The 27321-nt window shown below is 40.4% G+C and overlaps 2 protein-coding genes across 2 annotated transcripts in view; both read right to left on the bottom strand.

Annotated features, from left to right (window-relative positions):
- LOC129214985 (transient receptor potential cation channel subfamily V member 3-like) overlaps window positions 1-12313 on the bottom strand; it is a 34780-nt gene extending 22467 nt beyond the window's left edge. The window contains exon 1 of the mRNA XM_054847448.1: window positions 12234-12313. Within this exon, the coding sequence (XP_054703423.1) occupies window positions 12234-12256 (23 nt within the window). The 5' untranslated portion in view covers window positions 12257-12313. The remainder of the gene's footprint in view (window positions 1-12233) is intronic.
- On the bottom strand, window positions 12258-21625 carry LOC129215284 (transient receptor potential cation channel subfamily V member 1-like). The gene is given in 13 exon segments (XM_054848093.1): window positions 12258-12390; window positions 12913-13027; window positions 13280-13407; window positions 13975-14181; window positions 14184-14290; window positions 14709-14775; window positions 17031-17126; window positions 17400-17564; window positions 17741-17917; window positions 18540-18838; window positions 19868-20020; window positions 20326-20492; window positions 21019-21625. Coding segments are annotated over 13 exon segments (2022 nt in total). The 5' UTR covers window positions 21321-21625; the 3' UTR covers window positions 12258-12351.
- Window positions 21626-27321: the final 5696 nt, after the last annotated feature.

Here is a 27321-nt window from a genome sequence, read left to right as displayed (position 1 = left end):
GCATTTGGGTTGTAAATGACATCCCTTTATGTCATGCTTAGTTTATTATATATTATGGAACTATTCAGAAAGCACAAAGCAAAAACAAGAAAACGATCATGCTAAGTGCTCCAGAAAGCAAAAATTTTTGCTATTATTTTGAAAAAGTATAAATGGCCTTAAAATAATCTCACACTCTCACAGTGATAATGTCAGTGAAAACATGGTGGGCGTGTTTAGATCTTTCCCTATCTATAATAGTTTTTGATGAATGCGTGCCCTTAGGGTCTGTGAGAATACAAACAGGCGTGTTTCACATAAACAGTACGTACTGGTGTTACTTCTTGCTGTGCCAACTACAGGGAATGGCATTTTTCAGCTTTGCTCATTTTGAGCTCTTGAGCAATGGTTAATGCAGATGTCTGTTTTGGGAAATGCTAGAAGAGTGACCATAAGTTCTTCTGCTCTCCTTATAGAGTCTTTCTATTATCACCAGAAATGGTACAATTAAAAATTGTATGTCTTTGCAGTGAGGCCTAAGAGATGTACTTACAGCTGCTGGTCTTTCCTTTACTTGATTAACAGACAGGAGTTTAAGGGGAACTATGCAGGCCAGCAAAACAGGAATCTTTCTCCAGCTGTAGACAAGGGAAGAAAGAGTCAAGTTTGGGTTTTTTTGGTAGGAGGTAGATGATTGAAAAATTGGAAATAAAACCATAAAATATCTTAGGATACTAAGACCTAGAACCAGGCATTTGAATCTGAAAAATATGACTTTAAAATATATCTACAAACTGCAAGTAAACAACTTCTGTTCATCAAGTAGGTATCTTTAAAAGCAGGACTGCTGGGTGTTACATTTGCCTCAAATCAAAGCCAAATCTGCTGTATGAAATACCAGCAGCACAACACTGTTTCTGGTAATGAATCAGCTTCCCACAAATGGCGTGGTGAAACAAGCCATGTCCAGGCCAGTTTGATTTGGCACTAGGAGACCTTTGGTTACATGTGCTGAGCACACATCCAGTTTCACCTGACACAAATTTATGATAATATATTCCAAATCCTGTACCAGGAAAGGTTGTTCACACCTTGTCAAATGACTGTGCCTAAGCTAATATGCTACAGTCTAGAGCCAGCTGCTTTGACAGTCTCTTACCTGCTGGTCTGACGACCTAGAATAAGGACTGAATACTGCCATTTAATCTTGCCTGGGAGAACATCAGCTTAGTTCTCAAACTGTGAGAGACTGTTTAATTGAAGTCACTCTGAGGATGGAAACGTGAAAATAAGCAAAGTTAGATTAAATCTGGGTGAAGGTGCATTTAAGGACTTTTGCTTTAACTCTTGTATCAACCACAGTAAAAGACCGCTTAAGAAAGTCTTTTGCTAAGGAAAGAAGACGTGTTTGGCAGCAACCAATACTTTGAACTCAGAAAGTGGCTATATCTGAAAACACCCAGATCTGTGTGGTTTAGCAGAATATAGCAGTGTGGTCTATTTATAATGTAGTGGCAGGTATCCAAAAAGAAAAACCGGGACAAGCTACAGCAAGAGAGTCAGAGCTCTGTTTTGAACCTGCCTCTGAAAAGGTGTGGAAGATTGCACAAGCTGTAGCAGTTCACATGCATGAGAATTACACTTCATCCTGCCTGTTCTGTGTTAACAGCTTCTTGTTCCATTCAGAGGACAGCTTTCACTTGCTAAACCTAAGTGTGGCCTTTTCTGTGCAATTGCCAGATTTAGGAAACATAAGCCCAGACTGTTTCTAGCTAATCTTCCTGAAAACAGTTAAGAACATCACGTGCGACACATAGGTGTTGTGAGCCTGAACTGAGCTATTTTTAAGGGCAGGCTTAAGAGCCAGGAAATAAGAGGCAGAACTACAGTAAGTCACATCTGTGCAAACATTTTCTGATAGTTTTAATCATTAACCTGCTTAACCTTTATGTTCCCAGACCTGCTCCACCCTGAGATTTCTGACAAGGCTAGCATTTTTCAGAAGTCACGGAGGGCTTTGCAATAGGCCGTATCATGACTGTGCAGACCATTTTATAGGGTTTTACGACAGTTACCAGCTGCTTCAGTTACTAACAGAGATGCCGTAAAGGTCAGGAACATTAATAACTAATCATGCATCTCCTATGAAAAATTACTTGAAAACATTTGTTTTGCATAGTCTGCACAGTACAAATAAGCAGAAGTCCTATTTGGCATTCATTATTTTGTTTTTCTAGCAAGTGCTAGACTCACTAGAAACTAAAATGAACAAGATGAAGGAAACCCCAGATGGAAGAGATTGAGCACTTGGAGATCTGCCATCTGACATCAACGAGTCAGAGCTGCATTTTCTGTTCTGCTGATACATGACACAATTCCAGTAAAACTTGCATTAGAAGTTATTCAGATTTTATATTTAATTCTGGGATTTTCAGTACCCCAACAGGGAGTCACTAAGAGGAAATGCTACCGTCTAAAAAGCATTTTTAACATTAACAGGTAACAGCGAGGATAACTGTAAATTACTTCTTGTCAGTGTTTCATTCCCCAAGCTCCTTAAAAATAATACACAGCTTTAATACTTAAGCACTGTACATGCCAACTACCGGTAGCAGTCCAGTTCCTCTGAGCATAGCGTTTGATTCACAAGAGTCTTTCATGATTTTTTCACTGTGGAAAAAGTGCATTTAAATTCTCTTTGTTTTTGTGGAAAAGGATTCAGAGTTGTTGATCTGTTGTGGCAAGGATCCACAAGATATCCCACAGATTTTAAAAGAATGTGCATGCATTTAATGCTAGTGTTATAGTTTATGTTGAAGAACCACATGAAGATGTACTTCTGTAAGGGATAAGAGTGATAAGGTATTATCATTTTCCCACAGTTTTTCCAGTTAACTTTTAGCCAGAGAGAGATAAGGAAGGAAGCAGGAGAGAATAGGGAAGTCACAACAATATGGTCACAGTGCTACCCCAACTAGAACTCAGAAAGGGTGCTTTGCTGCTGATCTTGTGTTTTAAGACTGTAAATGCTGCAGCCATTCCACAGGGAGTGATGCTGTAGCAAGGCAAAGCTCTCCTGTTCTTACTGGCTTGCTAATAATGAACTCTTGATTTTAGGAGTCAGATTTTCACCCAGTACACATCCGGTCACCAAGCATTGAGAGGTTTTGTCTTACTGATTTCTTTTCAATCAGCTATGATAAGCAATCATCTTCCTTGCAACAAATCATTTTTATGTCACCAGGAAATATTGTATTAGAAAAAAAACAAATATCCCATCTTAAATCATCAGAATGACCTTCATCCTTGGCACTGGCCTTCACAGGGCATTTTATACAAACTTTATAAGGGAAAAATAATGCAACAACTATTGCTTAGTATGATCAGTGTTACCTTCTCTCATTCTCCCCTGAAAAAAAAAGGAAGTCTAATCATACAGAACTGTATCTGAATTCAAAGAGATACACATTGCTTCTTAAAGGTTGCTTCTCTGTTTTCAAAATACTTCAATATAAGTATCATCCCAGATGAAAAGAATCTTCCTTTAATATGCATGCCAGAATTTCCCCATTTTAGAGATAAGAGTATATTTAGCCACTTCTGCAAGTGATTTAGGCCTTTTTAATAATTGTACTTGAGTTTTCACCAAGTTGTTTCCTTGTTTTACAGATTATGTTGAAACAATTTCCCTCTTTTTATTTAGCTGTTCTTACTCTGGGGGGGTGGAAAATAAGGGACTTTGAAGATCCGCAAAAGTCTGTACTGAGTTTGTTTTTACCATGCTAACACTTTTGGACATTCATGCTGTGCTATATCCCATGTAACTAGTACCAAACATTTTCAGATTCAGAGACTGCAGCTTGCAGAATTAAAATAGCATACTCCTGACTGCTCTTTAAGTATATAGCTTCAATAACATTATCTCTGATATAATGCTCTCCTCGTTCCTCCACTCAGAGTTAAACTTGTTCTAGGATCATACCTGTGTGCTGCTGCACACACATATGAAGAGCCTTTCCACTGCTCCAGACATCTGAATAGCACTTGTAAATATTTAAATATTATGCTCATAACTGTGAGATTTTTATGCTGCTGAGCCACAGAGAAATGAATTACCCTGTAAGCATTTGACTATTGCCTAACAGGAGACAGCCTGGTAGGAAATCATTCCAGGAAAATCTTGGGATATCACTTACCAGTTGGTACAGTCCAGACTGCAGGGACAAGTCAGCCTCTTTAGCAATATTGTTATGCACATTTGCATAACATACAAGCTTGGAGATTTTATTCCCCAGATTCTTGCTATAAAAGAACAGTCCCATTCACAAAAGGACAGTTACTGTAGCCTCCATCACAAGTATATTCCCTGCAACTATGTCACTATCCAACTTACTCTTTCACTCAGGACAGACAGAAGAAAAAAAAAAAGGAAGATGAGCCTGGTGCACTGAAGGACCAGCATTATTGTTGGGACTGTCTAAATTATCCCATAGCCAGGCACCCTAATTATTTCCTATTCCCTCAAACTACATTTTCTTGACCCAATTCAAGCAGCTTTCTCCAGGTGCAGTGCTGATGCCCTGAGACTCCTGCCTATCACAACAAGTAGCACTGCTCATGACACTCCTCTGCTGCTGTCTTCCTTTCTATAGCTAAGGTTGGAAACATGAACATTTGTATTCTGCACTTGAGTAGCACCTAGCATAGCAGTGCCCTGCTGAACCACAGCTAGAGCTCACAGAGGCTACTGTAATATATACACAAAGAGAACAAAAAACCAGAGACAATTCTGTGTCTCAGCTTCTACCCACTCCTCCCCTTGCCCAAGAAACAAAACCATCTCCCTTCCTCCCTTATTATACTCTTCCTCCACCTGATAGTGTGCTCACTTCCACTTGAATCTCTCAAATTCCTGCACCTGTGGCCATTTCTCTATGTAGGGGTGAGCTCAGTCATGAATGTGTTGAAATCACTGTAGTAAAAATCTACTTCATCTGAGTGGCATCAGCATTTGACTTCAGATCATAGTAATCCCTTCTTGGCAAAGTTACAGGGGACTACATAAGCACAAGATAAAAATAAGTGATGGGAAGAATGACTCTGCCACTCTTTTCCTGTATCTGTGCTACTGTTAGTGTTCCCTGCTGCTCTCAAGGCAAAAAGTAAGTGCAAACCTACAAAGACCTTCGCCGGTCATCGCTCCATCAATGTGCGAGGTGTTGGGCACTACTTCTCGTCCCTGTCCTGTGTGCACATGTTGACTGCTGGTGCTGTAAGTCACAGGCCATGCACAGTCAGTGGGGAGGCTCACATGGGTATGCAGCCTTTTGAGGCTTCTATCTGAGGAAAAAATAAAACCAGTTTTAAGACCATGAGATAGTCACTTTTTACTTCTATTGGTTCTCACTTCACAGTCACCCAGGTGCGTGCTGTGTGTCCTGCGTGAAACGGCATGTAACATTTCATTGAGGTCTTTCAAAGCACAAACTTCGCTTGGCTGTTCTGAGCCTCACAGTCCCAACTAGGTCAGGGTTATTCTCCAGCTATTTTAGCATGAGTTTGTACCCTCGGTAAATCTTCAGTTGTGGTGCATGGTTTCAGGTAACGCTTAGCAGCGCAGGGGAGTTAAGCAATATGAAAATGTCTCAAGGAATACACCATGAAGAAAGCGTGCCCCACCTATATGCTACATATTTTGCTCAAGTCTGTACTTCCACTGTTTGACTGAAGTAGTCTTTGGAGGGTGATCACCAAAACTGGGGAGGAACCTTAATGTTATAATAGTTTCAGATTGAACTAATAGTTTAGTCATTTAATTTTAAGAGCATCAAATGTCTCATTTTAAAAGGAAAAAAAAAAATCAATCTCATCCTTCTAAATCTGAGGAATTGCTCTTTTTCCTTCTCCCTCCAAGCTAGGGAGGTTAGACCTGTAAAAAATATGAGGGGAACAAAAACTCACCCACTATGACATCTTATACTGAGAGCTACACTTTGCATCAACTATAGCAACATATGAGATGATAACTAACTGTAACAAAATAAAGTCCTTGCAGGCCCTTTTCACTTTTTGTCAAGCTCTTTCTGGGAAATAAGTGAAGCAGAATTGAAGGTGAACATCTACCAGTTGAAATAAACCCTCAGACACTTTGGTTCCCCAAAATAAGAGAGCTAAAACCTGCAGGTCCCATGTTGCTGCAGTCAGGATGGCACTTGATATATTTGCTTATGTGGGCTGAAGTTTGAATCTTCCAGTGTTTCCAAAAGCAGTTCTTTGGGCAGACACATGTTGTATGTTTCGCATAGAAAGATCATCTTTTCAGGATACATTTTTCCTGTCTCAATTTCAACTCATTATTCTGATTAACCCTCCTTTTATTATGCAAATCATCTTCTCTCTTTGTCAATGCTTCAATTTTCTGTTATTCAGTGCTTAGCTAAGATATAGCTAACTGTTTCCATTTGTCCTTGCAAATCAGTCTCTTGAGAACCCTCCACCTACTTCCAGCCTTAAACTCCACTTTTCTGTATCTTTCTGGTAATGAGGGACATCATCTTCCCTGTGTCTTCCTCTAAGCTAATTAAACACGCTTGGCTCTCCCTGTCTGACTAACAGGAACTCAGGACACGATCCCTTCTCTCCAGGTGGTTCATTGTCTGCATTCCCCTTTGGAATAAGAGGAGCTGTCTGGGCTAAACCTACTATGTCAGCATGGAAACAAATGACTTTGACTTAGTGACATAGCTTAAAACTGCTCTTACTGGCCAAGTGAGTAGGACACTTCCTTCCAGTTCCTGTAACTGGGAGTTGTTCTCGCTGGCTGTGGAATAGCCAGCTGATGTGGCAATTCCAGGTGACATGAGTTTTCATACCAACATTCAAGTGACTAAAATGTTGATTTTAAAGCCTGATTATAACAATGACCAAGAAATACTCTTCTGGATGATGATGAAGTCTGAAAACCTTGGTGATTCTGTAAATGTTCATGTCTCCTCACGCCCACTCATTGCCTGCATACTGAAACAGGAAGCGTTACTAATAGTGATGTAGCTCTGCCACAGTATCACAAACACACCAGAAAGAGGTAAGTCCAGTGAGGTCATTTGCTTGATTTCCCCTCCTTCCCAGAGAAACAGGGTACTCCCCACCATGAATTTTGGAGTGCTTTGTACAGTTTAACATTTGATGTAGGAGAAATTAGGTCCATATTTTCTCTGTGGAAACTATTCCAGAGTCAGAAGTAATCCCAGTCTGTGTGCTGTGGGTGATGGAAAGCACTTCAGAGCCCTCTAACCACATCAAGAAAGACCCAGGATGTCTATGCCACATCTGGCAGTGTCGATTAAGACCTCTTCCTCCCAGGCCCTAATAAATCCATTCTTGTTGCCTAATAGAGCAAGAGACTTCTACGAAGTATCCTTCCTTGCAAGAGGATTCTCTCTAATGCACCAAAACATGCAAGTTGGTTTTAAATATCCAAGACACTGGCTGACAGTGAGTTGCTCTGAACATCAGCTTGTCTGGGATTTTTAATGTACGTGGAGTTTTTTGAGTTTGGAAGGTTTACCATGATAGTTTATTCAAAAACACTGTACAGAATTCCTATTGACGGGTTCTGAAAACTTCAGGCATCAGAACCTGAGTCCACTAGCTTTATCCCTTAAGGCTATGGGGTTGGCAGGTTCCCCTGTGATTTGTAGCAGAGCAGCACTTGCTGGGCACACGCCTTGTGGATTTTTGAGTACTGAGGACTCCAGCAAAGATGCATGACTGAATAACGTGCTAGTGTGATACAGATGCCACAGAAGAGTGACAGGATTAGCTGTCATTTGGCAAAGATAAATATGATTCGATATATTCAATAACGATCAGAGGCAGCAAAGCAAGACAGTGGTGTCGGAGAGGGGCTTTCCTGGGCAAGTCAGTTATGGGGTACCCCAGAGGTACCAGGCAGCATCCCTGCACATGGCGTGGGGGCCCTCTTGTGGGCCCTGGTGTCTCCCGTGGACCCCACTAAAAACTATCAATGTGCTGCGTGACAGGGGATTAACATTACTGTTTAATTAGGACAAGGGCTATTCAGAATCCAATGCCAGCTGTTGCAGAGGGCACAATGAGCACACACGAACAACAGGCTGTGCGGCTCTGAGTTTTTCAGGTAGGATGCATGTTTTTCTCAACTAATTCAGAAATTATTGGAGCTTGAAAGACACAACAGTTCCATTTACATGGCTGACTACACAAGTTCTATCTCAGGTATGGCAATGCTGTATAATACTGAGATTGCATTTTTGCTTTTCCAGATGTTCATCAGCCAATTTGCAACTCCCAGTGAGGTGTAGCCCAACTCATCTTCATCCAGCTCGTCTCTTCTTGCTATCTCCCATCCCACACACATTTGCAGTCATTGCTAATTACAGTTGTCACCCACATACAGGAGGTGAGTGCATCACCACCTTTCATTTCTTTTGCTTTTGAGCCAGTGAGGTTACTGGGAGCTGATGGATATATACAGTTGCAGAACCTGATCATCACATATTAAGCACTTAGTGTGGACACAAATTCATGTGACTAATAACTGTGAGAGGACAGATTTTTACCACCTGCAAGCCTCAAGGAACAGCATTGGAACCATGTGCTGTTTCTAACCATGTTCAGTGTGAAATAAGTACCAAACTTCCAACTAAACAACTCCCCCGGTGCTCAGGACATGGATTCTGCAAGACCATGCAAAGTATGTCTGCTAAAGTGAGCAGAACCTCCCCAAAACAACCCAAGTAAAGGTAATTTATTGCAAAGCCATGCTCCTCCTCAGCCAGTGGCGGTGTCTAGCAGCAGGAATAGAAAGGTGCTCGTCCAAGCAAGGCTATTTTTAAAGCAGAAATACTTCCTGACAAGCCACCTTTCTCCCCTGGGGGTTAGTTGCAGCCCTCCACTGTGAGAGTGAGACAAGTATGTCCCCTATAGGCATCCCACCCAGTCTGCCTAAACAGAGACACACCTCAATTTCCAAAAGCAACTCTATGCACCTAGGTGGAATGAAGATGAAGGAAGTCAACTGTGGCAAAGCAAGCCCTGGCCAGCTGAGTCTAAATAAATGTGTGCAACACCGGATTGGAGTCACTGCCGAGCTATACCTCCTCAGCTGTGGGAAATAAATTTCTGCCCATTGCAGTAACTGACTGATGATATAGCTGGAAATTCTGAGAGGTTAGTAGTAACTGACTCTAGAAAAGTGGGATAATTTTGTTTGCTTCCCAGAGAAGACTAAGGGATTTAAAAAATGCAACCAAAAAACCCACCAGCACCACCCTATTCCACAAATATAGGGCATTTACATTTTTAACCACAACATTATACTGACGTATGCTTTCACTCTGAATTCTAGCATTTCAGTTTTTTATTAAGAAGTCCCCTGCAGTCTTTGTAACCTTGTTGAAGCAGAAAGCAACAGGAAGGCAGAGATCTATATTCTGTTCAGGTTACCCAGGGCAGCTGATCAACCTTTCTCGATAGGCACTTGATGTAAATCAAGGTAGAATTTAAGCAATGGGTTAGGACTCTACCCAGGCTGATAATTGTAAGAAATAGATCCCTCACAGGGAATAAAGAAATTTCATAAATGCTTTCCAGCTATATAATCATCCTGGTGTGCTTTCAAACATAAATTTGTCCTGGCACACAAAGGCATGGAGACAATATCAACTCTGTTTTTCTGGTCAGCCCCTTTCTACATTTATTCTTAACAGTTTTAATAAAAAATTATTTTGCTGTCTCAGCCTGCCTTGTTTTCCACGTGAATTGTCTCTTGCCATGTTCAGCATGGAGCATACTGAAGTCTTGAGTGAAACCTATATAGAGACTGCTACCAAGCATTTAGAGATACACCTTTGTAATGGTATGAAATGGAACATGCCTACTTTAAACTTCTTTTGTGGTTTCCCTGTCCACCAGAGACAAAGGTTGTTGGGTTTAAATTCCAATTTTTTCCAAGCAATTCTTTCAAATCCTTTGGCTGGTTACAAACTTTCTCTGGTTATACCCTACAAACTCTCTAAAAAAAACCCCTACGTTTGTCCTGAATGATGTTAACAAAAGAAACAAGAATTATTAGTCCTCTAGATGGTGCTACTATTTCAAATAAAGCAACTGGATGCTTGAAGATTTTGTTGAAATATATTGCTGTAGTACCCTATGAGATAGGAGCACTGTGAGAAATCCTGACCCCAGTAAAAGAACTGATGTCAAACAATCCAAAACTTCATCTAACAGTGTTAGCAGTGAAGGGCAGTCTCTATGTATATATACTAATTGCTTCTCTTTAAGAGTAGTGAATGTTTCAGTATCTTACTAAATGCAGAAAAATTACAGGATGTATTGATGAAAATTATCTTTCAAAGGCTGGCTCAATTTTCTATGTCTTTAATTTCCAATTTTCCCAATAATTTGCAACTGACCCCTCCAGCATACCACTTTTCAACTTCAATGACTCATACGAATGTTCTCTGACCGCAGCCTCTGGATGCGTCACAGGCCAAGCATGACGAGCTTTCCCTGGCAAAGGCTGCGCACTCTGGCCCAATTTCACAGGAGCGCTGTAGCACAACCATACTTCAAATGCAACCACAGAAACAGTGCACATGCTGAAACTGAAACCCATGGTTAAATACCTTGTTGTCTTAAGGATACTTGTATATGCATGCTGTACTTGGGCATTAAAGGCTGTTAAGTCTAAGTGCTTTAGAGATACATAACAAGGAAGGAAGGTAAAACAATGTACCTTTTCTTGCCCAACACATCTGCACAGGTCCAGCACTGAAATATTGGGCCAGCTGTCTATAAGACAAATTTTCTTATCCTCAGTTCCCTTCTGTCCAGCCACTTTTCAAGAGGATGCCAAAGTTCCTCCTATTCTTTCCTCTCTTTCCAGGAGAGAAAGACTACTATCTGTAGTTTTGGAATATCTGCCTATTTTCCCTCTCAGATATCTTTCCTGATTCTCTTTGTAAATCCAGCCAGATGGATTTGCAGCACCAGATTTCTTTCTTCCTGTTGTTGCTGTCAAAGTCAAGAAAAAAAACCTGTCTGATTTCACGATTATTATTATTATACATTATTATACATCTGACCTTTAAAACATATATTCTCTATAACCACTATCTCTTACTTTGTGCAAAGTTCATCTGTTATCTAAATAAATGTCAAATTTGGGATCTTGTTAAGCCTTTAGCCTCAGTAACAATAACTGTGAATTCTGGAGTTTACTCAGACAGTGTAAAAGAAGCATATATTTCATTGATTTTGACTATTCAACCTTTAAAATTTCACAGAGTGTATTTGTTCTTGTGTTATGAGAAAAGAATAACAACATCTCTAGATCATTCATTACTTTTGTATTCTTTCACTGTGTCCCCATTTATTTATCTGCTTTCCAAGAAACTTTCCTCACAGGAACATATCTCTGGGCTCTTGGAGATTTTTACTGCTCTTTTATGAGTCATTCTCCAGTTTCATAGTAGTTTGGTGGGTTAGTTTTTCAGGCTGCCAAGCCACAAAGTTGGGGTCTGTAGCTGCTCACAAAAATACTTTTTAGAAGAAAGAGAATCTAAAAGCAGACAGAAGGTATGAAATCCACTATGTTGAGGGTGTTGAGTGATAACAGGTTTTCTATAGGCACTTTTTGGTTTTTGCATATTATCAACAGACTATCCACCATCACTGGCCACCTGCAAAACTTAGTGAAGCTCCTGTTAGCTAACAATGCCAATATCAGCTCAGATCTCAGAAATGCACAAGAGCACTTTCAAAGAGTAAAAGAAATGGATGAAGACTGGAAAAAAAATCTGCACTAAAAAAGGGCTAGCTACTTTACAGACAGCTCTGAAGTGTAGGAAATTCTCAATGTATTTATTTATAAAACAAAACAAAAAAAAAAACCTATGGGAACTGTTTCTAACACTTCATGAGACAGCCTAGATGCAAATATCTAGCCAAGTGAATATAAACCAAGTAGTATAGACAGTTTCTTGCAGATTTGTATTAAAAATAACCATGAAGACACAAGCTTAAACAACAAGTAGTTTATTTAGCATACTTAATGAATCCTTGCACATAGTAATTTCCTAAGTCCTCTGACCTTTTTCCAAAAATCCCTGTTCCTATGAATGAAGTGCTCTAATTGCCCTGCTTGTGAGGACCAACATGGGCAACTAGAATTAACCTTCTTCTTAAAAATAAAATAAGATTAGACTGACTTTGGAAGAGACTCCTTCAACATCTCAGAATCTTCTGGCTCATAATAAGGTTCCAAAATAGGTTTCAATTTGACGACTTCTGGTAGTTTTTGAGTCTCTTCTCTCCTGCTTCCATCTCTTAAAAGCAGAACCAATGTTTTCCAGTTTTTCCCTGAAACTAAAAAGGAAAGGAACGGTTAATTTTTTCCCCTCCACAGAACCAGAATATACAAGTGGTTTAAATAGGAAGCTGATGAAAGAAGAAAGAAGCAGGAAGAAATGGCTTTGTGGTTTTCTTCCCCATACTGTTCCATGAGTTTTCCATATTTCAGCTGGCAAGTACAGCAGAGACTAATCATACAGTTAAATACTTCTGCGCTGGATGCTGAGATCCCAAACTATAGGGTTTGGGGCCTCCAAAGTAACTTCTTGGCTATCTGGCTGCCATCATACACTGTTTTGTAAAATCTACAATCAGAATGATGAATCTATGGGGCTTCTATTCCAGAGACTAAAACTGCTATGTGGATAACAAGCCCACTTAATCCTTTACATTTTGTCCTGACTGAAAATGCCATTAATTTAGCTACAGCCATTATCATTAAGTGCATAAAACTGACTGCCCTCTCACAATTAATCACTGCTGCTTCTATTGCCAGTATGTAGCCCATAATAGGAGTTAGGTCCCTGAAACCCTCACCTCTGCCAGGCTTAATAGAGTAACTGGGATTTCGTCCAAGGTCCCCAGAGTACCCAGGGTCTTCGTTATTATGCCCAGATTAGTATTCCATGTGGACCAGTTCACTTCATCAATCCTGGAGAGAGAACAACAAAACCAAAATCTATTATAAAGATCACCAGACAACTCCAGGATGAGTTTGTATCACAAACTGCCACCTCTCACACCTCAGATCTGACCCAGAAAACAGATTAAACTGACTACTGTAGACAGTGTTAGTGCACTATTTTTCGGAGTGCTCCAGGGGGAAAGTTCCGCTTCCCATTACCAGATACCTTAATGTTGTTTGTCTATAAAGGATTGTTCATTTGACATACAAACAGGTTACCTAAAGCACCATCTGTAATCATCTTGGCCGTCAGGTGTGACCCCCACCAAGACTTGCTTCCCAGACCGGAACGAGCGCCTCACACAGTTCAAGTAGCTGTTTTCAATATCCAAGATTGTGATGGCTCTCTACCAGGTAAAAGAAAGCAGACCACTGAGAGGCTGCCGTTTCAAAGTCATACCAATCCTGAATTCTGCCTTTATTTTAAAAACCTTGATCATTTATCATTGTCACCATCTTAGAGCAGGCATCGTATCCATATCTAAAATATCACCTCTGTTAAGATGCCATTTGAAATGCTAAATTACTGCCCTGTCATTAGATTTGTGAAGTTCCCTTTCTTACCTCAAACAAAAGTTGATGTGCCTTTAAGATTCCCCTTGCATAATCCCTGTCTTCATACTCTGATCAGGATTTTCCATCATCAAAAACCCAAATAATTCTGTCTAATTACAAAAGTACTTCTTTTCTTAAATTCTGAACATCTGTGGAACGCTGGGAACATCTGCTCAGGCAAAACATCGAATATGCATGGAAAAGGAAATAATATACTTTTTTTTGGAACTGTTTAGGGGAATCAAAGAAGCAGTGACCTTTTATTTAGAAGCATGTCAGTTCCTAAAGATTCTCTCCAAAATTTCTTATGATTCCCTGCACCCTCCTTCTTGGATAGCAGCTTCACAGAACCAACATACCTGGAGTTTCCAGATGCTCTTGCTCTCCTGTGCAATTTTGCTCACAGTTTCCCCCATCAGTGCAATAAGCATGTTGAGCAGGAGGATGTATGTAAGGATGACATAGAGAACCAAAAGGATGACAAACACAGACTTGAACCTGTAGTCCTCTGTGAACTCCAGGTCCCCCATCCCAATAGTGAACTTGAAAAGCTCCAAGCAGGTTAATACAGACTATTGTAGGATGTGCGGCCTCGTTTCGTATGGCAGCATTGGGGATATTCAGAGCTATTTGTGTCTTGCCCCTCATTGTCATCTTCAATTAAAGTCACCACAGCTGTTGCAAAAGAAGAATCACATATGCAGGATAAAAATACAATGCGAGATCACAATTCCATTGCAAGCAATGAAAATGAGCATAAAGGTAAGACGTTATCTTCATGGTGCATTGTCCCTAGTGAAATTGCTCTATAAAATATTCCCCATAACTGACACCCTCTCAGAAGGTGTTGACTCAGTTTTACCTAGATAGACTAGGATGACTGTTTTTCTATTCAGCTTTGCAAAGTAGTTGAGACCCAGGGATGAAAAGCTGTATGAAATGACTACACATAATTGTTATTCTGAGGAGATTTTTTTGTAATTAGGTTAACTTGTTAGTTTTTAGTTGGAAACAAAAAGTCTAAGCCACTTGAAAAATAAAATTTTCTGAGATTCTTTAAGATAACAAAAAGTAACTCCAAGCATGATATTACCTGTAGAAAATCCCAAGAGGACCACTAGATAGACAAACATGAAGCGACATAAATCTCTAAGGATCATCTGTAACATGGAAACAGAATATTTTTATATTGCTAACACTTGAATATAAACTGCAACAAAAACTGGTAGAAAATAATGCTTCAGCTCAAGAGGCTATTTGCTGTGAACTCACTGTTCATGCATTGAACTGTTGTTTATCCTGCTGAGATAATAAACTTTAATACAGAAAACATTTTTCTCTGTTATTCATGCAACAGTTTACACACGTGCAAAACATATGCATGCCAAACAGTTTCATCTTTGTGAGTACAAACCACATTAAGACAGTTGCAGCTTTCTTCCCCTCTTGGGCTAGCTGTCTACAGCATATACAGAGGTTTATTAGCCAACTACTGCCTCTTAGCTAATTGCTCTGTTTGGTAACATTTAAACTGCAGCTAAAGAAATTTCCAGCTGGTAGAAAGCTGTGCCATTTCACACCAGACCAGTTTGCACTGTTCTCAGTCTACTTTCATCCATGCCTATCCAAATGTAGTTATTTTGAAGCATGGCAGGTAATAATATCAAGACTTCTATGAAACGTATGGATGAGGAGCAGGAGGTTTTTATACATAAATTGTATCACTTCACCCAGAAAATGATGGCTAAGTATAGCAGAGTGCAATGAGATTTCCCAGTGGCATCATGGAGGTAGATGTGGAAACGGGGCTGTTGGCAGCAGCGTCCTGATCTGAGCACTCTGCTGCCCCCATCACCCACTCACTGGACTGACCTTGGCAATCATGACAGAGTAAATGCCCATCTGCTGGAAGCCACGGGTGTAGTACAGCATGTTAGCTCAGCCCAGCGCCAAGGAGAAGACCATGGAAGCCACGTACAGTTCCTGGCCACAGAAGTACAGCACCACAGAGCTCAGGAGGAGCAGGGAGTGAACAAAGCTGAAAGACAAGCATGGTCTGAATGCAGAGTGCTGAGTTGGCCACAGGTGGTGGGAACAGAGGAGCCCCATGAGGCATACAGCAGAATGAGGGATTCTCAAAAACACAAAGGAGCCTTGGCCGACACTTCCTCTTTTCCCTTCATTGTTTTCCTTCTTAAACCCTACAGTTCCTCTTGCGAACTCCTCGGTTTCCCCACATACAAACTTCTGCAGTCTCATCCCTGTTCTTCTTTGTGACTGGAGGGAAGAAAAGTCCTTAAAAACACTTATTTCTTCAGCACTCCCTCTTTTTCCATGGGCCCATGATATTGCCCTGTTCAGCTACATTCCAGCTGGGAAGAGAAAGGGCCCAAACTATGGAGAGGCAAAGCTCCCTTTAGGAATGGGAGGATTTCTGCACATCCAATGCATGCACTTGATTGCAAGTCCAACTTGGAGGTCTATTCCTAACTCTGCTGCATGACACAGTAACTGAACTTCTAGACACTTCGTTTGCTTTACCTCCAAAGGACGTTACTGATCCAGACCCACTTGTTCAAGTGCTATGATATCCACTGGTAAGTATTTTGTAAGGACCCAGGAAATTATAGCAAAGCATCTACCTATTACAAGTGGCTTCAGCCAAAGCTACAGGTCTCATACATTCATCTGTTTGATGCTGAAATGCAATCAAAGATATTGGAGCTTACAAAAGAACCTCACTGTAGCTGTCAACTATCAGCATCTTGAATGACAGGTGCCTCTGCATGAAATACTGTATATGAAAAAAAAAAGGGGGGGGGGGGAGAATGAAGACCAGGTTTGCATCCAAGGAGGGATTAAGTATCCCATGTGAACACATCAACTAAGCACTGATACCTATTACCAGGGAGCTGATACCTATAAAGTATCTCAAGAACAGCTCAAAACCAACACTGGTGCAAGATTTATAGGGAGGACTCTTCCAGTACCACTAGACTTCTCTTACATCTGGTGTCTCTTCTGAAGACACCAACCTATTCGGTCACTGGTTTGAGGACTTGTGATTCACTGTCCGCTCTCCATTGGCAGCCAAGAGGAAGCAGGGGGACTTTAAGCTAAGACAGGTAATCTTTAATAGAGGCTGTTTGCAATACCCCATTCTTAAGCTTGGGCCAGGCTAGTTGCTGAGATGCTTATTGACTTCTAAGGATCATCTTTTTTTATACAATAGATCAAACTGTACCTTAGCTCATTAGTAACCTGAGAACTCCTAATCAGGCCAAGGAAAAAGATGTGTAGCTCTTGACTAAAACATGGATTATCTTAGCAGCCAATTCTAATGAATGGAAAGGCACATTTGGTTCTCTCCTACATCTAACAAAAGTGCAAAAAGGAAAAGTTTCAAATATCTTACCCCTCTGAAAAAACAGTAGAGGCCTCCCACTACACTCAGGATCTCTCCAGTCACTCAAAAACATTCCCCAGTGCTGTGACCAAACATGAAGGGAGGCTGTATAAGACAGGAACGTAGATATGTTCAGCAGGACTGGGGATAGGAAAGACTTGGCCTTGCCAGCAGCTGAAAGCAACTACATTTCTGGGGGGACAAGTTGTTTGTGTTGCAGCAAGGGGGCAAGACTGAGAAGCAAGCAGGGTCAAAATCTCCCTCCTGCCTTCGGGAAAGAGGAAAATTCTGATATTAGGAGCACAGATTCAAATGGGAAGCAGATCTGGGACATCACGCAGTGGGTGGTTCCCCTCATATATAACAGGACTAACATACCTTTTCCTTCTTCTGTACAGGTCTCTAGTAAGCAGCTGCGGTGAGAATAATGATATGCATGGTATAGACAAAGAAGTTGAAGTAAAATAAGTGTTCGACAAACCAGTTCCACTTGTCTTGCAGCAGTCTGTTAAGGGGTTCCACCAGCAGCATCTCCTGACGGTTCTGAGTGGAAGGAGAAAGAGGAGAATCATGACGGGACCAGTATGTACCAGGCTCTGGAAACAGCAAATGATACTCGTCTTGAGCAAATGTTCCCTCTAGTACCCTTAAACTCAGGAAGGGACATTGTGTGCAGTGCCCCAGCCTGTGAATAAAATGCCAAGGAGGTGCATACTCACTGGTGTTTCACTACTGTAGGCAATAATCTTGAGCACTGAATTTTTCTCGCATGTGTCTATACAGGATGGGTCATAAAGAGATGAGTGGACAGGTCCATAAGCCCATTCAGTGAACTTCCTAGACAAGTGTCTGCACTCAGGGTCTTTGATCTCTCGTCTGAGGATGTAAGTGAAAATCTAATTGCAAAAGAACAATACAAGCAACATTTCAGTGCTAATGGACTTCTAGTTCCTCAGTATCTCCACAAGACAGGATGGCTAATTTCTCCCTAGTTTAACTGTGCTGAAGTCAACCCACTGAGGGGCTGCAGAGATCAAAGTCTGAAGTAAACAAAATTAATTTTCTCACTGGATGCTGGAAGATGAGAAATACAAATAACACTTACAACTTGCCATTATCTGTTTCAAAATTGCAAGAGAAGAACAGAGATATATGTTACACATCTCTGAGCATACAGTCATTTTGAATGGAGACTGCCAGGAGATGAGTTATATCAGCCAGTCAAAAGTACAAGGCCTCTAGCAGTTCAGATGACAGCAGAGACTCACCTTCTGTTTCTGCCTGGGCTGCCTTGCATTCCGGTGGTATATGAATAATGCCAGCTGGGCACAGACACACACACACACTTTGTAGCCTTTAAGGACTATGCAGCTGTGCACGTTAAACTGCAGCAACAGTTCCTCTTAACTAAAAGGCCCCAACAATAAGCAGTGATAAAATCTGTCCTGCATAAATGTTTTGCATGTACTCTGTGTAACTTGATACAGTAATGGGACAGAAACACATTTGCTCACCTACCCCTATCTTCCCTGTTTTGGCTGCAAGAGTTAATGGAGTCAGCCCTTTCTTGCTGGTGAGTTCTTCTAGTGTCAGGATTGGATTAATTTTGGCACCAAGGATCAATATGTTATTGTACATCTTGGTCACAAACTTGGTATTATCCTTAGCATGATCTGCAATCTCCACCAATGTGTGCAGGACCATATTCCACATGGAGTCCTCAGCGGCGATGTTGGCTGCCTGGTAGGGGTTCTCAAGGAGGAATTTCATAATGCAGAGCTGGTTGGTGCAGGCAGCCAGGGACAAAGGCCGCTCCCCTGTGGGCACACAATGGGAATAAGTGGTCAGAAAGCCCATTACTACATGTGCATAAACAGAAAGAAGCTCATGGTGGAAGATGAAAACAATGTGATAAGAGGTGAATTTCTCTGTCTGATATAGCACTAATTCTTGTGACAGCTGTTAGAATCACATTTCCTCCAGTTTAACTACGTCACAGAAACACGGCTGCTTAGAAAAGCACTGAAAGGAGAGCTAGCAGAAGGTTCAAAATTTCAAAGGATACAGTGCCCAGAAAACAAAGGGATGCAGACACCAAACTCACACTGAACACCATCAGACTACCAACTGTGTCTCTTTATAATCTCAGCCTTTGGGAGTAAATATTTGGACTAAGTGGTGGAACAGCCCATCTGGTACTTCTGAACCTCCAGTCGCACATACACGATTATTTAACAGCTTGCACTTGAAATAATGCTAGGATAACACCAATCAATAAAGCTCATATTGTGCTCACTCCTACCAAAATAAAAGCCAGGTTTCCCTTTGGTTTTCCTGAAGAACTCCCCACAGGCTCTTGCGTGAACATCTGCTCCGTTCTGGACCAAGAGCTTCACCAGGCACATGTTCCTTCTCTCAATGGTGATGTGAAGCGCAGTCTGGCCTACAGAGACACTCATCAGTCAGAAATCTTCAACATTTAATACAGACTGAGAGCTTTCAGGCACCATGATTCATTCAGCTCCATGTAAGATGGTGGAACCGAGAGCTTTGCAGACTAAAAAGCTCGAGAACTGAACAAAAAAAGATGGCACAGACAGCAAATGCAAGTCTCCTGAACTTGCTATTAAATCACCGTATATCAAAAATGGCAGAATATTGCACCTAACAAAACACTGCCCTAGCATGAATGCACTGATTGTTAATCACGTGCTGCAACTTTGGCATGCTGCATCCTCAGGCATAAAGCCTCATGCAGAAGACTGTTTGAGAGCCCTGCCTAACCCCATCTTCAGTCTTAGCACCAAGAGTACTTTCTACAACACTGTAGCAGCCATTTCTCTTACCCTTGTAGTAGTTGTCAGTATACTCTGCATTAACAAACTCTTTCAGAGTTCCAGTTTTCCTTGCAATATCCAGCAGCAAGGGAATGATATCGTTTTTCCCATCATGTAGATTCAGCATGGCTTTCAGTAAGCAGGTTTTCCCAGTTTCTGGCTCTGTAACACAAAAAATTGCAGCTACATAGAAGTGATTACAAATCTACCATCTACACCCAGGCATGCAGGAATTAATGAGGTTCTTTTCAAAAGACAAGAAAACTCCTTCAGGCTTTCACAGAAAATTTCAATTTTTCTGAATTCTCCTGTAACCTTACAATCAATGGATTCCCCAATCAATACGGAAGTACCAGCTATTAGAGGACCTCCTGCAGACACTTAACACAATTATATTTCTTTATTTTCATCTCAAGAGCACTACTGGAAGAAGAGGGCAACTTAAGGTATGTGACACTAAAGGGTACCTTTGACCTCATCATCTGTGAGATGCTTCAAGGTTCTATTAAGGTAGAGTAGCAGAACATCCAGGTCCCTTGTGTTGCCTTGGGCTACAGCATCAAAGATCCTTCTGTGGTCATAAAATTTGAAAGCTTTTTCTGAGTAGCCTGTGATGGACTCTGTAGATAGGAGCCTATAGAAGGGTAAATTTCAGTTACTTAAAGTCAGATATTTAGCTGACTTTTTATAAGCTACCAGAATACTATTTTTCATTTCCTTCTGCGACATAGTAAGCACTACAGATTAGTATAGATGGATCTGCAAAGTCCACAAGATCAACAGAGTCTGCAAGCAACTGTCCTGATAAAATTATGTGTCTGTTGCTGAAAAGTTGAGAAAAAGACTTAAAAGAGGCATTGAAATATGGCAGTCTAACTGCCGGCCTGGGAGCCAGGCAATCCCATGTTCTCATTCTGAGTGATGTCCATTCACTGAACAGTCTCATGCAAGTGAATTAAGGCCTACCGCTAATTGTGGGCAAAATATCCATGGACTGAATTTTCAGACATGCCAAGAGACAACAGCTATTGTCTTTTTCAGATGCAACACTCCGTATTGTGGCATAGAAAACAGTGAAACTGAAGAAATGCTGCTCCAAGAAACACAGTCTGCAGTTGTCAAACTGTTCATTACAACCAGATCTTACAAGGCAAACTTACTTGTGAAGTCTCCCCCTCTCCAAATTGGCATGAAATTTGATAACAGAAGGTACCATCAGGTGATCCATCTGGTAAAAGGAGTCCATGGGAGCCATGTCCTTGTCACTATCACCCATCACAAACCACCCACGTCTTGCAAAGATGTTGCTTTTGGGTGGCTGCACCTTGGTGCTGAGTGTACCCTGGAGGCTGTCAGGTGTTTCCAGCATGGAGTCCTCCCCATCCGTGTGTTCATCTGTCACTTCAGATTCCTCCATGTCAGAACTGCCAAATTTCTTCCTCTTCCTAAGGATGGAAGACATGATGAGCAGGCAGTCTGCAAGGAATGACACAAACACCTCAAGTCAGCACTTTATGGGGCCAGGCTTCTTCCCTTTTGCCTAGGATTACTCTCCAGAAACAGCTGGGAATGAATTGGTTGCTCTCATCCCAGAAGCGAGACAGATGAACACATATTCATGATGCCCAGAGCTAGAACTGTTTACTAGGTCATTACCTCCACGCTGTTAGTGCCCCCACTGCCCTTCCCCATTTCAGAACGGAGAAACCAAGCCAGAGTGTCCCAGAGCTTGTCAGCCACCTCACTGCAGAGCTGACCATGTCTGCTTAAAACTAGTGCCTCATCCTCCTCCGATTGCTGTTAAAGCCTGAACAATCTCAAACCCTGCACAATCTCTGCTTGTCTTCTCTACGTTCTAACGGTTTTGTGGCACAATATATTCTCAAGATTATATCAGGCATGTGAAAAAAGCCTGCCTGTGCCATAACTGTATCTCAATGATGCTGAGCACAGATACCTTCTTGCATATAGAAAAATTATCACTTAATGGCTTTACCAGAGTTACAGCAGTGCTAGATGAAAATTGGGGCATGTGATTCTTGGGAGATCAGTGTCACCTCAAACATGATACATGGAAACAGAAAGGGAAAGGTTACCACAGATCAGAGATGACTAAGACCACACATTTGATCTTGTCTGATTTACAACCACAAAGAATTTGACACAAGTTAACAAATATACTATACTAAAAGTAGAGCAGGCTTTTTCTTTTTTTTTTTCTTATCAAACTTTTTTAATCAAACAAATGTTGGTCTTCATGCCACTGAATGCAAAATATTCTGAAATTGCAGCAGTGGAGACAGGAATGCACCATATTCGAACTGCTGCATAGCTGGCTTTTAGAAAGAGCAGAACAGCCTTAGAAACATACTCCGAAATCCTAGATTGCTTTGAAATCTTATGGCTTTGAGCACAGGAGTGTTACAAAATCTTTAAAAAGCCTTCAATTATAAACCTAATTACAGTGGTCAGTAATGTTCTCTGTACAATCAGTGTGAAAACAACATCATAAACATGCTTCAAGGTTGTTTCTCTTCACAAAAGTATTCTGAGGGGTTGTCTGCAAATCCACATTGCACATTAAAGCTAGATTTTCAGTTCTATGGGATTAGTTAATATTCACATTAAGAGTCACTTACATTTTCCTGTGCGAGTAGGATAGGAAAAAATCTTTTGTCAGGCATTTGCATCTTCTATAATTTTGTATAACATACATGTAAAGAAAACATTGATTTGCAAACTTGCACATTTAGGGTTACTGGAAGCAAAACAGTGTAGTATAGACAAAATACTAATGACTGCAGTTTAACTCGCTATGCCCTCTGAGCTCACCTTTCAAGTTCTTTGTGTCCTTAGAATCACTCTGAAAGAATAACATAATATCTTATTAACTTAATTGTTCTATAAATAAGAAATTATATATAGAAAAATATTTCCATTTGGAATGTGGTACTAAAAATACAGAAGAACAATTACTTCAGTGAAAAAGTTATTAAAATAGTTTTATAAATATGGAAAAAATACACTGGTAATACAGCCATGTATAATTTTAAATTTTTGTCTTATTTAAATTAACGTAGATTGAGCCAAAAATGTCAGAGAGGTGGCTATGGAAAATGGAATCCCTTATTTTCCACAGAATAGGTGCATTATTAAAATCTGCAGAATAGACTCAATCCCTATACAAATTGCTCAAACTCGGTTTAGTCATTATATGTCCTTTCATTTCTAATCCCTGCTGGTAATATCTTTGATAATGAAGACAAAGCCGCATTTCCTCATGAGTATGAATTTGCAAGGGAAATAACCTTCAAAATTCTGTGGGAGGATTCTTTATAAAAAAACCCCCTATCCTAAAAAATGTATGACCTACTTCAGCTCTTTGAATCCTACATACATTGATGTTTGATACAATAAATAAGGAAATATTTTTGATAGAATGTCTAACCACATCACAACTTATAGTAAATACTGAAGAGAGTTTACAAATATCTAACAACCATGTTATTCAAATATACATGCAGAACTTACAAATATTGAAAAAAATCCTGTCTTCCACAAAATAGTTCAGCCTCAGTAAACACCCTCTGATCTGTAAGAATTTCATGCTGGATATTCCTCCTCCAAGGTGCCTGGACCGAAAAGACCTCTGAGTTTGCTTCTCCACTTCATTTGTCTGCAAAAGTGTTCTATGTGTCTGGTGATTTTTAGAATCAAGGGAAGTTCACTAGAAGAACAGGGAATAGAGTAATAAAATCATTAAGAACAATTCTGGAACCAGAAGCATCAGTAGCTTCTACTCCCAGGAGTTTAGCAAAGCTCTTTACAAGAATTGCAGTAAGTTGCTGTTGATTTTCTCTCGTCTTTAATTGCATTTAGTAATGGATATTCTTCTCCAGATTTCCTCTTTGTAAACACACTCAAGCTTGCAAAAAAACCCCAAACCACCAGACAATTGTTTCTGTGGGTCACAGTTTCATTTCAATCTACAAGACTTTGTAAAATATGCCACAGCTCTTCTCTGAGATCAATCATCTTTCTGGACATCTTTGTTGGGTGGCTGCTGTAAAGCCCTACCAAGTATTTTAAAGATAAGCTGATTCTGAACAGAGTTGAGGGAGAACCAATGACAAAGTCCTACAGCCATTCTATCGTTCTATGTTCCTACTATATTTTATTTAGATAATATATATGTAACAGTCAGCTTTTAAATATTAATGTCATTAGGAAAAAAATAATTCTTATCTAATCCATAAAGCTCTGAGGAGACCTTATAGCACCTTCCAGTACCTAAAGGGGCCTACAAGAAAGCTGGAGAGGGACTGTTAACAAGGGCATGGAGTGACAGCACAAGGGATAATGGCCTTAAGCTGAAGGAGGGGAGATTTAGATGAGATATTGGGATGAAATTCTTCCCTGGGAGGTTGGTGAGGTACTGGAGCAGGTTGCCCAGAGAAGCTGTGGATGCCCCATCCCTGTAAGTGTTCAAGGCCAGGGTGGATGGGGCTTTGGGCAACCTGGACTAGTGGAGGGTGTCCCTGCCCATGGCAGGGGGTTAGAACTGGATGATCTTTAAGGTTGCTTCCAACCCAAACCATTCTATGATTCTATGAAACAGTAAGAACTCTGTGATATATTTTTAAGTATATAAGTTACATAAAATCTTTCTGCCAAAAACTAGTCTAGAGAAACAGCTTTTCCAGCAGGCTGAGCTGATAGGCTAGAAGCAACCTCCAAACCTCTAGCTCCTGAGGTTTCCAGTTAGATCATTAAATTATTCAATGAAATTATCTGGTTTATGTTTTGCAAAAGGCAACTATCTTTCTAGTCTTGCTATCTATCTATCTATCTATCTATCTATCCACATATAAAAGAATAATATATTTGCCTATTTAATAGCAAACTAATTATACTACTTAAAACACCCTACGGCACTGTACTCAAGAGAAATAAAATATCTATTTATTAATGCATAAGTATAGGTTACCAATAAGCCAGGTCCTTAGCTGGTGCTCCTGTAGCTTTGCTGAGCAGAGCATCTCATTCAACATTACGATTAACTCCTTCACCATTTCCAAAGTTTTAAATGGAATGGTTTTTTAAATGGATTTTTTTTCCAAGCTGTCACCACAGCAGCAATAGTTATCTCCTGATGGAAGATGGAGAAACACTGGCTTTAAGGAATGAATTGTCTAGATTCAAAGGCACACCACTGCAAAAGTTCCCAAGAAGGTAGTAATTGTTTGCACAAAAAAAGATGTCACTTCGTTGATTCTCAAGCATTTGAGAAAAACAGGTAAATTCCTGCAGTTGCTCTACGATCCACATATTACATGAATGGAAAGGTACCAAAAGGTGAAACAAAACAGGAACAAAACAAAGCAGCTGGACTCATGAGTTATACAGCTCTAAAGCCATGCTTCACATATTTGCTGGACACACATTGGAAGAAACCAAGATCTACTAAGTTTTTCCCCATTTATTGAACCTCAATTTATGGCAGAGGAAGACATTGGCTGTTTGAGAAACATAGCATACTACAGATGAAACAGAAGAGGAAATCTTGTTGATGCCAAGTCATATGTGAAAAATTATATCCTCTGCAAACTTGCCACAACAAAGCAGACCATTCGTAACACCTCATAAGTATCTCAGTGTCTAAGGAAGGAAGGAACTGAAATTAATTTAGGGACTGTTTGGTTTAGCATCTGGCAGCAACTAGACAAAGCAAGTCTGTTGTCTGTTTTAGACATGTCTGTACTTTTCACAGTCTTCACAAGGCAAAATTATAGTGTTCAAACTGTGTTAGCAGAGCTCCTCTTGTCACTGAAATTCGGGAATGAAAGAAAACTCCTTAACACCAATTTAGCATTAAGAAGCAGGCATTTCCTTTATTGCAGCGCTGGGTGTCAGGAGGATAGTTCCTCAAATCAGGCACACCTAACGCTGGTTCTCTTGTCATATTTATACACAAATGTTAAAAAAATTACAAAAAGTCGTACACTCCCCATTACAATAATTGGTTCATATTTCTTTGCCTAGTATGCAAAATAGAACGCATGCTCAGTTCCTTTCTCTGCCTCTATCTTTTGAGTAGGTGGTCTAATTTGGGTAGGGGGCTTATGGGTCGGTAGTCGTGGGGACCCTGGCCCACATTACCTTTCCCCTAGTTTCTCAATATTTTGGTGTTGGTAATTGTTTGCTATACACCTCAGCAAGATAAGGATGTTGCTGGAGGCAATTAATGTCCTCCCTTTCTGCAAAGTATGTACATAAGGACCTTGAAGTGTCTTGTAGCTCCTCCTTTTTCTCATGATGTGTAGCAGGTGCTCATTCTAAGAATCGTTAGCCTTCTACCTAAAGTAATAATGAACAGTTTCTTATCACATATAATACAAGTAGGCCTTCATTACAGGCCTTTCTTCTTGGCTACATTTTCTTATTATGTATAATACAAGCAGGCCTTCATTACAGGCCTATCTTTTTGGCTACACTCTGAGCAGTAGGACAGATGGGAAATTCTGATACTTCGAGGCTTCTGTTACTATATGGTCAAAAGATTTTATTTGTGTTAAATAGATCTGTAGTATTTATATGAGGTCAGAGGTATTTTTATGTGTGCTCAGTTTATATTGTATATATATAGTTTATATTGAATACTGCCATTTTAAATATTCTTTGACTACTTAATTAATATTACGATCACAGAGAAACGCAGCCCCTCAGCCTGTAGTGACATTAACACACTACAGGAATACTAATTGTCACATAAATTCAAGATGCGAAACTGCCAGTGAAACAGCTTGATGTACCTCTTCTTTAAATACCAGTAGACTGTGGCACACCCAAATCCTGTAGCCAAGCTGATATGTGACTGAGGCAGAGGAAGAGAAGAGAGGAAGGTGGGACTGCAGCGGCCATCTTGCCAAGTAATCAGATGACTGACCTCCTCCGGCTCAAAGGCAGGGCCTGTACCACACTCTGTCCACTTGCAACCTGAAACAGTATCTGAGAAGTCCAGTGATTCCCCACAGTGTAGTCTTCCTGGAATTCTTAATTTCTGGACACTTTTGGTAATTTGTCGAATATATTGGAAAAAGAGTGGAAACGGAGCCAGTAGTGATGGTAATCAAATTAATTAGTCGTACTTTCCAGCCCTAGATAACATCATAATGCAAGTCATCCTTTGCTAAAACAGAGAATGGCATCCAAGGCCTTCCTCCTCTATAAGCACTGCTAGTGCCTAGAGGAACGAGCAACTTGCACCTTGAGATATTAATGATACAACTTCATAACAGGTGACTCACAAAAAAAAAAAAAAATCACAATTCTGCTATGGGAGGCAATGTGCTGATATGACAGCTCTCACATATAAACCTTAACTGGGATCTGCCACATCATGACCTAGGGAATGCTGTATTAGCAATGAACTGCCTATGATGAATAGCACGTAGTTTTATCAG

This window comes from Grus americana, chromosome 19 (genome assembly GCF_028858705.1).
Source record: "Grus americana isolate bGruAme1 chromosome 19, bGruAme1.mat, whole genome shotgun sequence".
In the NCBI taxonomy this organism is placed as follows: Eukaryota; Metazoa; Chordata; class Aves; order Gruiformes; family Gruidae; genus Grus; species Grus americana.
This window is presented reverse-complemented; position numbering and strand designations above follow the sequence as displayed.